The following is a 15,715-nucleotide window of genomic DNA, read 5'->3' on the forward strand; positions in this document are numbered from 1 at the left end:
TGATCCAGAGCTCTGTCTTGACGCCCGACACGTGACTGTGGACCCCCCAGATTCGTTTCTCGGGTCTTCTTTTTGACAACAAGCTTACTTGGTTGCTCGAGATCCATCATCTGAAGGTTGGCTTTGTTCATAAGCTCAATATCCCATGCTTCCTTACCCACATCTATTGGGATGTGGGTCTTTCACCCTTTCTCCATCTTTTATTGGGCAGTAGTTCCGTCTCGTCTGGACTGTGGTTGTTAAGTTTATGGATCAGCTGGTCCTTCCACGCTGCTCCTCTTGTACTCAGTTCACCACCGTGGCATCCGTTTACCCACTGGTGCCTTTCGCACTATCCCTGTCGGTAGTCTTCTGGTTGACCCTGGGATCCCTCCCGTCGGTTCGACAGTCCCAACTCCTGGTTTTCTTTGCTATCACTATGTGCTCTTTCCCTGCTCACCCCTCCAGTTTTATTCTGTTGGCAGCTTTGAACCATTGCCCACCCGCTGCCCACCCTCGGGTCGGTTTAACGGCTCAGCTCCGCCTCAGTTCCCTCTGCCGTGATTTCCATCTCCCCTCTTTATCATCTTCCCCACGTTCTCTCCCAACTAACCCCATTGGTTACTTCCTTGACCCCAGATTTGGAAGTCTTCCAGGGTCTGAAAGCCTCCATCTTTCCAGTAGTGTTCCATTGTTTGTTCCGAACTCTCTTGCAGGAGGTTCAGGATACCACTATTCTTTACACCGAGTGCTCTAAATCTGCCGATCAGTTGGAATTGCCTTCAGGTCTTCTGTTGGCACAGAACACCATCTCTTGCCTGCCACGTGTATGGTGTTTACTGCAGAATTAGTGGCTCTCAGGTCCTCTACTTTATTAAATGGTCCTTCCTCACCCAAGTTCTATTAAGAACGGACTCAATGAGCTTTTTCTGCCATCCCCTTCATCCTTGCTATCCGTGACCTTCTCAGCGATCTTGGCGATGCTGCTTGTTCAGTTGATTTCCTTGGGTTCCTGGTCACGTAGGTATCCCAGGTAATGAACTTGCTGATAGTCTGGCTGTGAGGGCAGCCATCTATGCCTCATTTCCCGTGACACTTCCGGGGGCGGATTTGCGGCTTTATGTCAGATCCCTTTTTGCTCAGTTGTGGGCCGACTCTTGGGAGGATAACCCCTGTCTAAAAACCGCGTAAAATCGTGGAGACACCCAGCACATGGTGTTCTTCCCTCCCTCTCTCCCAGAGGGAATCTACCATAATCTTCATATTGGCCGTACTAGGTTGATCCATTTACTCTGCAATGAGCCCCCCCCCTTCTTGTAGTTGTAGGGCCCCCTCACAGTGATCCATATTTTGCTGGTCTGCACCCCCCTCCCCCTTCCCTTCCTGCCTTTTGGCTGTTAGCACTAAATACCTCGTTCCAGGTGTTAGCAGATGACCCTCGCATGTTTGCATGTGTCCTTGGTTTTCTTCGCCGAAGAAACTGGACAGTTCAAATTTCTAGTTTTTCAGATAGATTGTAAGCTGTCACAGAAAGGCCATGTTCAGGATCTTGTTCAAAGACTTAATTCTGTCATTTTTACTATTCGAACGTTATCTGGAGTAAGTGATACTTTGACACAAAAATTAGTATACCTTGCTTATTTTCATTCACATACGACATATACTGTTATATTTCATGGTAATTCCTCCCATTCTCAAAGGATATTTTTGGCTCAGAAATGGGCAGTTTGGGCAATAAGTGGTGCAAGTTTGTGTACCTCTTGTTGACCCCTGTTCATTAGTCTGGGTATTCTGACATTGCCTCCCCCCAAATCTCTCTCTCTCTCTCTCTCTCTCTCTCTCTCTCTCTCTCTCTCAACAATATCAGCTTATTTGTAAGAATTAGCAGCTTTCACTCAGTTAATACTAGGCACAAATCGAATCTGCATTTGAATCGCAGTGCCTTGACTCTTGTGCAGACAGGTTTGCAGAGGTTTGCAGTATACTGCTGCATCCATTTTCAATAGGCTACCACAAGAATTCAAAAATCTTAGCAGTAATCCATGTGTTTTCAAATTGAAACTAAAGTTTCCTCGTGGGACTTCTTCTCTTTTGTCAAGGAGTTCCTTGAAAAATTAAACTGTTTCCCATGTTATATTGTTGATTGTGTTTACATAAACTTATGGCTTGTCTTTTTCTGAGTTTATAAACATTTTATTTAACTGTTATTACTTTTATGTTGTAATTTCAAGTACTGACACATTCCATGACCTCGGTGATTTGCTCCGAATGTGGTCCTGTGGAACTAGACGTGGGAAAATAAAAAATAAATAAAATAAATAAATAAGTAAATAAACCGCTACTTCCAAAACACATCCAGCAGCAACTCGTATCTGACTGCAACTAGCAATTTCCCACCAAGTGGCCTAAATGATAAAAAATATTACGTGTGATTAGTATAGACAAAAGCAACTGTGTGCATATTTATTTTTAAATTGTAGTATTTCAATACTCAGTATTACTACTGGTAGTAATCATGATGATGATGATAAAAATAAAGTAATCAGTGTTATTGGTGACTTGAAAGTACGGTGTGTGTGACAATTTTAGAAATACAATATTTGAATGAAAGTATCTTCTTTAAGTACATAAGCAACTAAAACATTAATATCTATATGGGTGCAAATAAAATATTTAAAAGGGTATATTGTAAGAAGAATGCTATTGGATCACAAAGTCAATTAAAGTTGTGAATTGGATTCTTTACTAGACAAAGAGAGTACCACTGACCAGTTCCATTAAATTTTCTAGTGGGTAACTAAGTATTCTCTGCTGGTCACATGCAAAGCTTTACCACGTGTGATCCATAAACAGTTCACACATATCAAACAATGACATAATACCTTAGAATTAAAGGAAAAGAAAATGTCTCCAACATATCAGCTTTACTGACAACCTGCCCCAGTGGTTGCCTTTCAGATGCACAGGCAGGCAGCACCAAGTGACAGAATTTAACTCTCAGATAACAGGGAAGTGACAGAGATGGTGGCTGCGTGACCTTTGTTCCAGGTAGGAGGGAAGTTTGCACGAGGTGAACGCTGGTACCAACATAAACAGCCACTCTAGGGAGACTGTTGTGTAAAATTCCTTGGGGTCCTGTTGGAAGTTTAAAAAGGAATCAAGTATAAATTAACTAACGAAGCAGCTCAGTTAGTATGTTATGCCTTGAGAAGCATCTCTTGCTATATTGACCTAAAGAAAAAGTTTCGGATTATTTTACACATTTTCGCTCCCTATCGTCTTGGGGAGTTACCTTCTGGGGCAGTGCACCTAAGGTAAGTAAAGTTTCGGTTCAGCAGAAATGAGCAGTAAAACTATCGTGTAAAGTGGGTAACCACACATCTCGCATAGGCCTTTTTGGAGTCTCGGAATTCTCACATTCACTCCCCGATACATTTAGTTCTTAACAGTGTTCGTTGCTGATGATAAGTAGTTCCAGCCAAACTGTGATTTACGCATTCACAACGTGTGACACAAAAATAGTTTTCATGTAAACATTGTTGTTTCTCTAGGGCTCGAGAATAGAGTTACATATTGTGGTGGGAAGATATTCAATGAGCAGTTGTCTAATGTAAAGCAGGAAATTGGGATAGCTGCTGGTAAACCTTTCGGGATGTGAGGTCGTGGTCCAAGAAACTCTTGTGTTCCTGACGTTTCATCCAGGACTGCGCCGGCCATCTGCAGAGGCGCTCCTCCGCAGATTCTTGCCGACTCGGCAATACTGCTGAGGAGTGCCTCTGAAGATGTCCAGTGCAGTCCTGGACGAAACATCAGGAACAGAAGAGTTTCTTGGACCACGACCTCACATCCCGAAAGATTTATCGGCAGCTTTATCATCCGGTCGTGAAAACCATTCTATGATCAGGAAATTGGGAATTTCTATGGATTCAAAAGGAAATTGAAAATATTCGTAATCAGCCAGTCTTTCTACGTACCGGACTCTCATGAAGAGGTTTACAATTTTTGAACTTTACTAACACGAACAAAAATAACAAAAAATATAAATTTTTAAGTCACATAGACGGTCGCAACATCACTGACGATGTTCAAAGTGTCCTCCATCGGCAGCAGTACAACAACTGCACTCCAGCAGAACAGATCGATACATATATGTTACAGTTTCCATCGGAATGGATTCACAGGCAGTCACAGTGGCCTCACTTGTGTTGTGGCTTTGTGAGGTAGACAGTATCCTTCAGAGTTCTCCACAAAAGAAGTCTGACGGCGTTAGTTCTCAGGAGGTCTGGCTGGAAACTCGACTTTCCTTGTCGGCCTATCCGTCTCTCGACAAAGGTTTAATCTGGGAATTACAGTACATCGCGGCAGCGCACCATCTTGTTGAAAATCTATAGACAGAGGGAGTGTGTGAATGATGTGTGCTCGCTTGTGTGAATGTATGTGCATTTTTCTTTCCCGAAGAACGCTTTGGCTGAAAGCTTATATGTAACAGTCTTTTCATTGTGTTTTATTTATTTATTTATTTATATACACATCAGGTTCCGGAGGATCAGATTGAGGAGCAAATCTCCAAGGTCATGAAATCTGTCATACATGAAATTACAACTTAAAGTAATAACAGATAAAAATAAAATGTTTATGGACCCCAAAAAAGTCAAGCCATAAGTTTAAGTAAACACAACCAACAATGCAACAAGAATCAGCTTAATTTTTCAAGAAATTCCTCGACATAATAGAAAGCCGTGAGGATACTTGTCAGTTTCAATTTGGAAGTGCGTGGATTACTGTTAAGATTTCTGAATTCGAGTAGTCGCTTATTTAAAATGGAAGCAGCAGTATACCGCAAACCTTTCTGCACAAGAGTTTACGAAGTCCGATCCAAATGCCGAGTATTAACTCAGTGAAAGCTGCTTGTTCATGGGAATAAGCTAATATTGTTAACAAGAAATGACAGTAAGGAATTGAAAGGCCAGTGTCAAAATACCCAGACTCATGAACAGAAGTTGACAAGAGGTTCATGAACTTACACCACTTATTGCCCGAACTGCCCATTTCTGAGCCAAACATATCCTTTGAGAATGGGAGCAATTACCCTGAAATATAATACCATATGTCATAAGCGTGTCAAACTATCACTTACGAATATAATAGAGGGAAACATTCCACGTGGGAAAAATATATCTAAAAACAAAAATGATGTGACTTACCGAACGAAAGTGCTGGCAGGTCGGCAGACACACAAACAAACACAAACATACACACGAAATTCAAACTTTCGCAACAAACTGTTGCTTCATCGGGAAAGAGGAAAGGAGAGGGAAAGACAAAAGGATGTGGGTTTTAAGGGAGAGGGTAAGGAGTCATTCCAATCCCGGGAGCGGAAAGACTTACCTTGGGGGAAAAAAGGACAGGTATACGCTCGCACACACACACATATCCATCCGCACATACACAGACACAAACAGAAATGTCTGCTTGTGTCTGTGTATGTGCGGATGGATATGTGTGTGTGTGCGAGGGTATACCTGTCCTTTTTTCCACCTAAAGTAAGTCTTTCCGCTCCCGGGATTGGAATGACTCCTTAACCTCTCCCTTAAAACCCTCATCCTTTCATCTTTCCCTCTCCTTCCCTCTTTCCTGATGAAGCAACCGTTGGTTGCGAAAGCTTGGATTTTGTGTGTATGTTTGTGTTTGTTTGTGTGTCTATCAACCTGCCAGCGCTTTTGTTTGGTAAGTCACATCATCTTCGTTTTTAGATATATTTTTCCCACGTGGAATGTTTCCCTCTATTATATTTATATCCATAATTTGTATTATTTAGCATGTTGGATAGTGGGTTCAGAGCAAGGCAGAACCAGAAAGGTCTTAATGAGTCTCTTTGGTATATACCACGCTTAATCTGTATTGGCTGTGATGTGATATTATTTGAATTTGTTTGGGTATTAAGTGTGGTTTTCCAATTTTTCGTTACTATGTTCAGGAACCTCCCCCCCCCCCCCCCCTCCCCCCCCCAAATGAACCATGGACCTTGCCGTTGGTGGGGAGGCTTGTGTGCCTCAGCGATACAGATAGCCGTACCATAGGTGCAACCACAACGGAGGGGTATCTGTTGAGAGGCCAGACAAACGTGTGGTTCCTGAAGAGGGGCAGCAGCCTTTTCAGTAGTTGCAGGGGCAACAGTCTGCATGATTGACTGATCTGGCATTGTAACATAACCAAAACGGCCTTGCTGTGCTGGTACTGCGAATGGCTGAAAGCAAGGGGAAACTATGGCCGTAATTTTTCCCGAGGGCATGCAGCTTTACTATATGGTTAAATGATGATGGCATCCTCTTGGGTAAAATATTCCGGAGGTAAAATAGTCCCCCATTCGGATCTCCGGGCGAGGACTACTCAGGAGGACGTCGTTATCAGGAGAAAGAAAACTGGCGTTCTACGGGTCGGAGCGTGGAATGTCAGATCCCTTAATCGGGCAAGTAGGTTAGAAAATTTAAAAAGGGAAATGGATAGGTTAAAGTTAGATATAGTGGGAATTAGTGAAGTTTGGTGGCAGGAGGAACAAGACTTTTGGTCAGGCGAATACAGGGTTATGAATACAAAATCAAATAGCGGTAATGCAGGGGTAGGTTAAATAATGAATAAGAAAATAGGAGTGCAGGTAAGCTACTACAAACAGCATAGTGAACACATTATTGTGGCCAAGATAGACACGAAGCCCACGCTTACTACAGTAGTACAAGTTTATATGCCGACTAGCTCTGCAGATGATGAAGAAATTGAAGAAATGTATGATGAGATAAAAGAAATTATTCAGGTAGTGAAGGGAAACGAAAATTTAATAGTCATGGGTGACTAGAATTCGAGAGTAGGAAAAGGGAGAGAAGGAAACTTAGTGGGTAAATATGGATTGGGGGAGAGAAATGAAAGAGGAAGCCGTCTGGTAGAATTTTGCACAGAACATAACTTAATCATAGCTAACACTTGGTTCAAGAATCGTGAAAGAAGGTTGTATACATGGATGAATCCTGGAGATACTAGAAGGTATCAGATAGATTATATAAGGGTAAGACAGAGATTTAGGGACCAGGTTTTAAATTGTAAGACATTTCCAGGGGCAGATGTGGACACTGACCACAATTTACTGGTTATGAACTGTAGATTAAAACTGAAAAAACTGCAAAACAGTGGGAATTTAAGGAGATGGGACCTGGATAAACTGAAAGAACCAGAGGTTTTAGAGGTAGAACATTAGGGAACGATTGACAGGAATGGGGGAAAGAAATACAGTAGAAGAAGAATGGGTAGCTCTGAGGGATGAAGTAGTGAAGGCAGCAGAGGATCAAGTAGGTAAAAATATGAGGGCTACTAGAAATCCTTGGGTAACAGAAGAGATATTGAATTTAATTGATGAAAGAAGAAAATATAAAAATGCAATAAATGAAGCAGGCAAAAAGGAGTACAAACGTCTCAAAAATGAGATCTTCAGGAAGTGCAAAATGGATAAGCAGGGATGGCTAGAGGACAAATGTAAGGATGTAGAGGTGTATATCAGTAGGGGGTAAGATAGATACTGCCTACAGGAAAATTAGAGACCTTTGCAGAAAAGAGAACCACTTGTATGAATATCAAGAGCTCAGATGGAAACCCCGTTCTAAGCAAAGAAGGGAAAGCAGAAAGATGGAAGGAGTATATAGAGGGTCTATACAAGGGCAATATACTTGAGGACAATATTATGGAAATCGAAGAGAATGTAGATGAAGATGAAATAGGAGATATGATACTGTGTGAAGAGTTTGAAGAGCACTGAAAGACCTGAGTCGAAACAAGGCCACGGGAGTAGACAACATTCCATTAGAACTATTGACAGCCTTGGGAGAGCCAACCCTGACAAAACTCTACCACCTGGTGAGCAAGATGTATGAGACAGGCAAAATACCCTCAGACTTCAAGAAGAATGTAATAATTCCAATCCCAAAGAAAGCAGGTGTTGACAGATGTGAAAATTACCGAACTATCAGTTTAATAAGCCACGGCTGCAAAATACTAACACGAATTCTTTACAGACAAATGGAAAAACGGGTAGAAGCTGACCTTGGGGAAGATCAGTGTGGATTCTGTAGAAATGTTGGAACACGTGAGGCAATACTGACCCTACGACTTACCTTAGGAGAAAGATTAAGGAAAGGCAAAACTACATTTCTAGCATTTGTAGACCTAGAGAAAGCTTTTGACAATGTTGACTGGAATACTCTGTTTCAAATTCTGAAGGTGGCAGGGGTAAAATACGGGGAGCGAAAGGCTATTTACAATTTGTACAGAAACCAGATGGCAGTTATAAGAGTCGAGGGGCATGAAAGGGAAGCAGTTGTTGGGAAGAGAGTGTGACAGGGTTGAAGGCTATCCCCGATATTATTCAATCTGTATATTCAGCAAGCGGTAAAGGAAACAAAAGAAAAATTCAGAGTAGGAATTAAAATCCATGGAGAAGAAATAAAAACTTTGAGGTCCGCCAATGACATTGTAATTCTGTCTGACGGCAAAGGACCTGGAGGAGCAGCTGAACGAAATGGACAGTGTCTTGAAAGGAGGATATGAGATGAACATTAACAAAAGCAAAACGAGTATAGTGGAAGGTAGTCGAATTAAGTCGGGTGATGCTGAGGTAAACAGATTAGGAAATGAGACGCTTAAAGTAGAAAATGAGTTTTTCTATTCGGGGAGCAAAATAACTGATGATGGTCGAAGTAGAGAGGATATAAAATGTAGACTGGCAGTGGCAAGGAAAGCATTTCTGAAGACGAGAAATTTGTTAACATCGAGTATAGATTTGTGTGTCCAGAAGGCGTTTCTGAAAGTATTTGTAAGGAGTGCTAACCATGTATGGAAGTGAAACGTGGACGATAAATAGATTAGACAAGAGGAGAACAGAAGCTTTCGAGATGTGGTGCTACAAAGGAATGCTGAAGATTAGATGGGTAGATCACATAACTAATGAGGAGGTATTGAATAGAATTGGCGAGAAGAGAAATTTGTGGCACAACTTGACTAGATGAAGGGATCATTTGGTAGGACATATTCTGAGGAACCAAGGGATAACCAATTTAGTATTAGAGGGCAGCGTGGAGGGTAAAAATCGTAGAGGGAGACCAAGAGATGAATACACTAAACGGATTCAGAAGGATGTAGGTTGCAGTAGGTAGTGGGAGATGAAGCAGCTTTCACAGGATAGAGTAGCATGGAGAGCTGCATCAAAGCAGTCTCAGGACTGAAGACCACAACAACAACAAGTGTTAGGAAATCACTTTTTTAAGATATTTGTCTGGAGTGTATCCTTGTACAAAAGGGAACAGGGGCAATAAGCAGTTCAGACAAAAACAGAAGTGAAGTTTTCGAAAAGTGTCGCTACAGAAGAATGTTGAAGATTAGGCATGTAGATTAATAACTAATAAGGAATTGAATTGAGGAAAAAAGAAATCTATGGCACAATCTGACTAAAAGAAGACATCATTGGTTGATAGGACAACCCTGAGGCGTCAAGGAATTGTCAGTTTGGCAGTGTGGGGAGGGGTTAAATATTATAGAGGAGACCAAAGAACGTATACAGTAAGCAGGTTCAAATGAATGTAGGTTGGGATAGGTATGCGTAGATGTGGAGGCTTTCACAGAAGAGGCTAGGATAGAGAGCCGCATCAAACTGGTCTTCAGGCTGAAGACGACAACAAAAAGAAAAAAATAATGAGTGGGAATAGTGTTAAACTGAATAGGGATAGTTGATTGTAAACACAGAATACAGGTTAAGTTTCTATCATTTGCTATTCTTTATTTATGTGTAGCTTACAGACACATTTTTCGTCCCTGTAAGTTCTCCTTGTCGACAGGATGGATGGAACGTGCAAACAAATTCCATTTCGCAGGTGCCGTACTGAGACTGGTGCCCTCGTGGTTGTGGCCGCGAGCCAACACTCTGCACCTGTCGCCCCCGAAGCTGACGGGGGCAGGCAGCCCCACCTTCCCTCGAGAGGGCGACGGTGACCGCGCAGACCCTCACAACTGCGCAGACTTCAGCGACGACGAGCTCGCCGGGGACGACGACGACGGCCTGTTCGTGAAGGACCCTCTGAGGGAGTCGACACCTGTCACGCATTTCAGTGTAGGTCGACTAATCTGTAAATGTTGGTACACTGCGTATTATGTCGGGCAAATCTTAAGTTGTAACAGTGTCCGTAGTCTGTTAACACTAACCATTATCCTAATGTAAACAAATGCCCACTCAGTGCACTTGGCAATTGGTTGTCAGTTGTGGTACACTTACTCCAAATGTTGTGATGCCACTGGAAATAGGCCCTAACTATATGTAAGTTATTTCATTGTCGGAGCGACACTGTGAGCTGTGCTAAAACTTTGAAAGTCGTTCCTGTTTTTGCGAGTCACTTTGTTAAAAGTTTAGTGTAGTTCTTCGTTTGAACCTCATTGGACAGTTACTCTTCTCTTTCCAACCAGTCATGCTCATTTAGTCTTGTCTTTCTTAAGTGCTGCAAAAATGTGTCAAGTTCTGTAGTGACATATAGTCACAGAAGAACCAATAAAAGGCACCGAGAAACTGATTTGTGCATAATGTTTTTGAGAAGATTTAAGGAAAAAATCTGTTCTTACCAACATCGCAGAGTTCAGAAATCGCATCTGGATTTATCAGAGTTGTAATATATTGGCATACAGAAAGAAACACTGAAGACATGTTAACTGTCTGCTCCTGGCAAAAGAGGAAGACAACAAATGTGTCAGGAAGATGTGAAAATTTTGTGGAAAGTGCTATGTGATGCATCTGTGGGACTTGGGTGTCTTCACAGGTGCTGTTTAGTTAGCCTCTTATCAGCAGGTGCCAGCTCCAGTTCTGGACTGGAGTCCTCAGATTACAGTATCTAAGCAGCTGAGAGATTTCTAGATGATTGTTAAGTATTCACTCCTGTGGCTTTGGTATTTGTTTATACAGTGAAATCTCCACATTATGTATCTGCCCAAGGGGTATCACAATAAACAGGACCTCTGGACTGCAATTAAGCACAGCATAAATCCCTGCACTTGCTGCAATTAGATAAAAAAAAAGGGAAGCACACGGTTGGCCACAAAATAATATAGCCCAAACTAAGATGAACATATCTTTAGTGTACAGGCACAATGCCCTCACTGGTGTGGATTGTGTATAAGCAAGTGGTTGTTAACCAGTCATGTTTGGCACCTAGAGTATAGTGAGAGTACACAAAAGATGTCGTATCTTCAGGATGCCTTCCCTTGCGTGACATTATGTCTGTCTCTCGTGTTTATCGTAGAATTTTATCGTGAACCGCATTCCCACTAGTGAAACAAATACAGACAGTGTAGCCAGACACTGAGAGAAAATAATCTACTACTAAAAAATTAAATTTGTAAAATATAAACCTGAAAACATGGTATTAAATGAAAACTGCACTCCGACACGTCTCTTAAAAAAGATTGAGTGAAACTGTTAATGTATTGTAAATTATAAAGCTATACAAGAATTTATATTCAATCAACATGTCAATTTCTGCCTCACACACACACACACACACACACACACACACACACACACACACACGACTGTAGTCTCAGGCAACTGAAACCACACTGCGAGCACCAGCACTAGTGCATGATGGGAGTATGGGAGTGGCAACTGGGAGGGAGTAACGGGGGAGGGGGAGGGGTAGTACGGTGGGGGTGGCGGACAGCGAAGTGCTGCAGGTTAGACAAAGGGCAGGGAAAGTTTCCCAGCAATACATCCTACGTTCCCATAATCCTCCTGGCCTCAACTCCTTTTTTAGTCACTGTCCTGACTCATCCGGTCCGTTCCCATTCCAGCACTACACAGCTGTCATTCCACCACTGCACTCAGTTTTCCTCCTTTCCCGGCATCTCCATCGTACTGTCCCTCCCCCTCCCTGCCCCAGCCTGCTCCTTACACCCACCCATTCGCCGCTCCCACCGTGCACTGGTATTGCTGCCCGCAGTGGGGTTTCAGGTGCAGTTGCCTAAGACTGCAATTGTATGTGCGAGTTACATTTGCGTGCTGCGTGTGTTTGGGCGCGTGCGCACACTACAGATGGGTCATTCGCGAACTAACAGCTCCAAAGGAATGGTTCTACATCTACATCTACATGGATACTCTGCAAATCACATTTAAGTGCCTGGCAGAGGGTTCGTCGAACCACCTTCACAATTCTCTATTATTCCAATCACTTATTGCATGTGGAAAGAATGAACACCTATATCTTTCCGTACGAGCTCTGATTTCCCTTATGTTATCGTGATTATCCTCCCGCCCTATGTAGGTCGGTGTCAACAAAATATTTTCGCATTTGGAGGAGAAAGTTGGTGATTGGAATTTCGTGAGAAGATTCTGTCGCAACAAAAAACGCCTTTCTTTTAATCATTTCCAGGCCAAATCCTGTATCATTTCTGTGACACACACTACCATATTTTGCTATAATACAAAACGTGCTGCCTTTCTTTGAACTTTTTCGATGTACTCCGTCAGTCCTACCTGGTAAGGATCCCGCACTGCGCAGCAGTATTCTAAAAGAGGATGGACAAGCATAGTGTAGGCAGTCTCCTTAGTACATCTGTTACATTTTCTAAGTGTCCTGGCAGTAAAACGCAGCCTTTGGTTAGCCTTCCCCACAACATTTTCTGTGTGTTCTTTCCAATTTAAGTTGTTCGTAATTGTAATACCTAGGTATTTAGTTGAATTTACGGCTTTTAGATTAGACTGATTTATAGTGTAACCGAAGTTTAACGAGCTCCTTTTAACACTCATGTGGATGACCTCACACTTTTCGTTATTGAGGGTCAACTGCCACTTTTCGCACAATTTAGATGTTTTTTCTAAATCGTTTTGCAGTTTTGTTTTGATCTTCAGATGACTTTATTAGTCGATAAATAACAGCGTCATCTGCAAACAACCGAAGACAGCTGCTCAGATTGTCTCCAAAATCGTTTATATAGATAAGGAACAACAAAGGACCTATAACACTACCTTGGGGAACGCCAGAAATCACTTCTGTTTTACTCCATGACTTTCCGTCAGTTATTACGAACTGTGACCTCTCTGACAGGAAATCGCAAATCCAGTCACATAACTGAGATGATATTCCATAAGCACGCAATTTTACTACGAGCCGCTTGTGTGGTACAGTGTCAAAAGCCTTCCGGAAATCCAGGAATACGGAATCGATCTGAAATCCTCTGTCGATAGCACTCAGCACTTCATGCGAATAAAGAGCTAGTTGTGCTTGCCAAGAACGATGTTTTCTAAACCCGTGTTGACTGTGTGTCACTAGACCGTTTCCTTCGATGTAATTCATAGTGTTTGAACACAATATACGTTCCAAAATTCTGCTGCATATCGACGTTAAGGATATGGGCCTGTAATTTAGTGGATTACTCCTACTACCTTTCTTGAATATTGGTGTGACCTGTGCAACTTTCCAGTCTTTGGGTACGGATCTTTCGTCAAGCAAACGGTTGTATATGATTGTTAAGTATGGAGCTAATGCATCAGCATACTCCGAAAGGAACCTAATTGGTATACAGTCTGGACCAGAAGACTTGCTTTTATTAAGTGATTTGAGTTGCTTCACTACTCCGAGGATATTTACTTCTACGTTACTCATGTTGGCAGCAGTTCTCGATTCGGATTCTGGAATATTTACTTCATCTTCTTTTGTAAAGGCATTTCGGAAGGCTGTGTTTAGTAAATCTGCTTTGGCAGATTGACCAAGATGAAAGGAAGGAGCGAGAAACGAATTCTAAGGAACGGCCTTTCATAGGTCATTTAGGTTGCGGCTTTCTACTTATAGTTCCTGGGAATGAGAAACAGTCGGTCTCGTTCTCGCAACAGCACGTCGGCTGGTCTCGTTCCAGCCTCAGTCCTGTTCCCTTCTCCATCTCGGTCTCCTTCAGCCAGACTCTTACTTCTTCGTGTGGTCACTTGTCGCAGTTCCAGTGCCGACAGCTCCTATTTACTTCAGTATCAAGTTGTTCAATTCGTTCGCTGCGCATGCCCATTTTAAATCTGTTTCAAACCTTCCATGATCTCTGTACTTCTGTTTCTTTTCGTACCCTATTCACCATTCAAGACCAGTAATTAAAATGTATTTTATAGTCGACACGGCACACGCGAGTGCCCATTTTCCATCTTCTTCTCTTTGTTCACTGTTACGGAAGGCAGACCGACATACAACCGAATGAAGCCCGCGCTCCATAATCGAATGTCTGGTCTCGTATTTTGTTAAGAGACTATGATAACTCCTACAATATTATTTCAGCGCTACAGGGTAGCGCACGAAAAAGTGGACTGAGTACTAGACTGCTCACTGTCGCCCACCGATTGTCACCTACTGTTTCGAAGTTGTTTGCATTAGCTTATTTGTTATTTCTTTACTGCCTAGTTATTACATGTGTATCTATTCTGCTCATAGCGGTCAACAAATCGTGTGCAATTGGCGAGCAGTCTGTATCGGGCCTGTTTTTCGTGCGCCACCTTATATTATTTCACTGTGATCAGCCACGTGACACTACAGTTGGCTAAATTAGAGGTTTTTCAGAATCGTGGAAATTACTTCTACAAGTGTGTGAGAATTCTGTAATAAATAAAAACGTTTTTTGTGCCTATCTGCATCTCAGCATCTCCGCTCTATGGTGAGTAGCAACTTTCCTTTTCATAATATCGTTACATTCCATCATGGATTTTCCGTTGTTTGAAAGACAACAACCAGAAATTTACCCAGAGATACAGCTGTACACCAGAATACCTTATGTTGCAGCAGCGTTTTGACTAAAAAATGCTGATCTACTATCATTCTAGATAACTTTACAATTCTGAATAATACTTTCATACTCTGTCAAAAGTTACTACCTACATGGCACTTTCCTTTTGCTTAACTGAGTGAAATAACCTATTTCCACTCTGATGCTATTTTGAAAACTCGCACCAGTGTTCAGTATAGTTTAGCATTTAGGCAAGTACTTTATTAGTTCCAGAATCAACATCTTAGTGGAGTGTTAAAGTATACGGCCTTCCTCGGCAGAAGTCAGGCTAGCACTGCCAGTGGAGAGTGTCCCAATGCTTCAACTAGTGCCCCTCTCTATCCTGAGTATGCTTCCACACCATAAGTTACACTAGGCAGTCTCAATTTTGCAAATGAATGGATGTATATTAATAATTACGGAGGAAATGTATTGTATGGGAAAGTGTCATCATTTGAGTGACTACAGGAAGATACAAGATGACTCGGATAGAATTTTTAGTTGGTGTGACAAATGGCAGCTAACTGTAAGTTAAAGCAGATGAGTATAATGTTTGAATACAGTATTAGTAGTGTGCTGTGTGACACAGTCAAGTCTATTAATGCAATGGTGCAAAGATGCAATGGTGCAAAGCGATATGAAATGGAATGAGCATATTAAGGACTGTAGTAGCGAAGGCAAATGGTAGATTTTCGTTTATTTGGAGAATTTTAGGAAAGTGTAGTTCACCTGTAAAGGAGACCGCATATAGGACACCGGTGTGACCCATTGCTGAGTACTGTTGGTGTATGTGGGAACCACAACCTGTCGGTGTACAGTAAGACATTGAAACATTTTAGAGGTGGGCTGCTATATTTCTTACAGGTAAGTTCGAACAGTGACCGCGTGTTACGGAGATGCCCGAAGAACTCAAATGATA

At 42.1% G+C, this 15,715-nt stretch overlaps 1 protein-coding gene across 4 annotated transcripts in view; it reads left to right on the plus strand.

Moving 5' to 3' along the window:
• The window catches only part of LOC124553721 (protein brambleberry-like), a 200,722-nt gene that overhangs the window by 131,442 nt on the left and 53,565 nt on the right, over positions 1-15,715 (plus strand). For all 4 annotated transcript variants that reach the window (XM_047127637.1, XM_047127638.1, XM_047127636.1 and 1 more), the window contains exon 10: positions 9,891-10,126. In XM_047127637.1, coding sequence (XP_046983593.1) covers positions 9,891-10,126 — 236 coding nt within the window. The remainder of the gene's footprint in view (positions 1-9,890; positions 10,127-15,715) is intronic.

This window comes from Schistocerca americana, chromosome 11 (assembly GCF_021461395.2).
Source record: "Schistocerca americana isolate TAMUIC-IGC-003095 chromosome 11, iqSchAmer2.1, whole genome shotgun sequence".
NCBI lineage: Eukaryota > Metazoa > Arthropoda > Insecta > Orthoptera > Acrididae > Schistocerca > Schistocerca americana.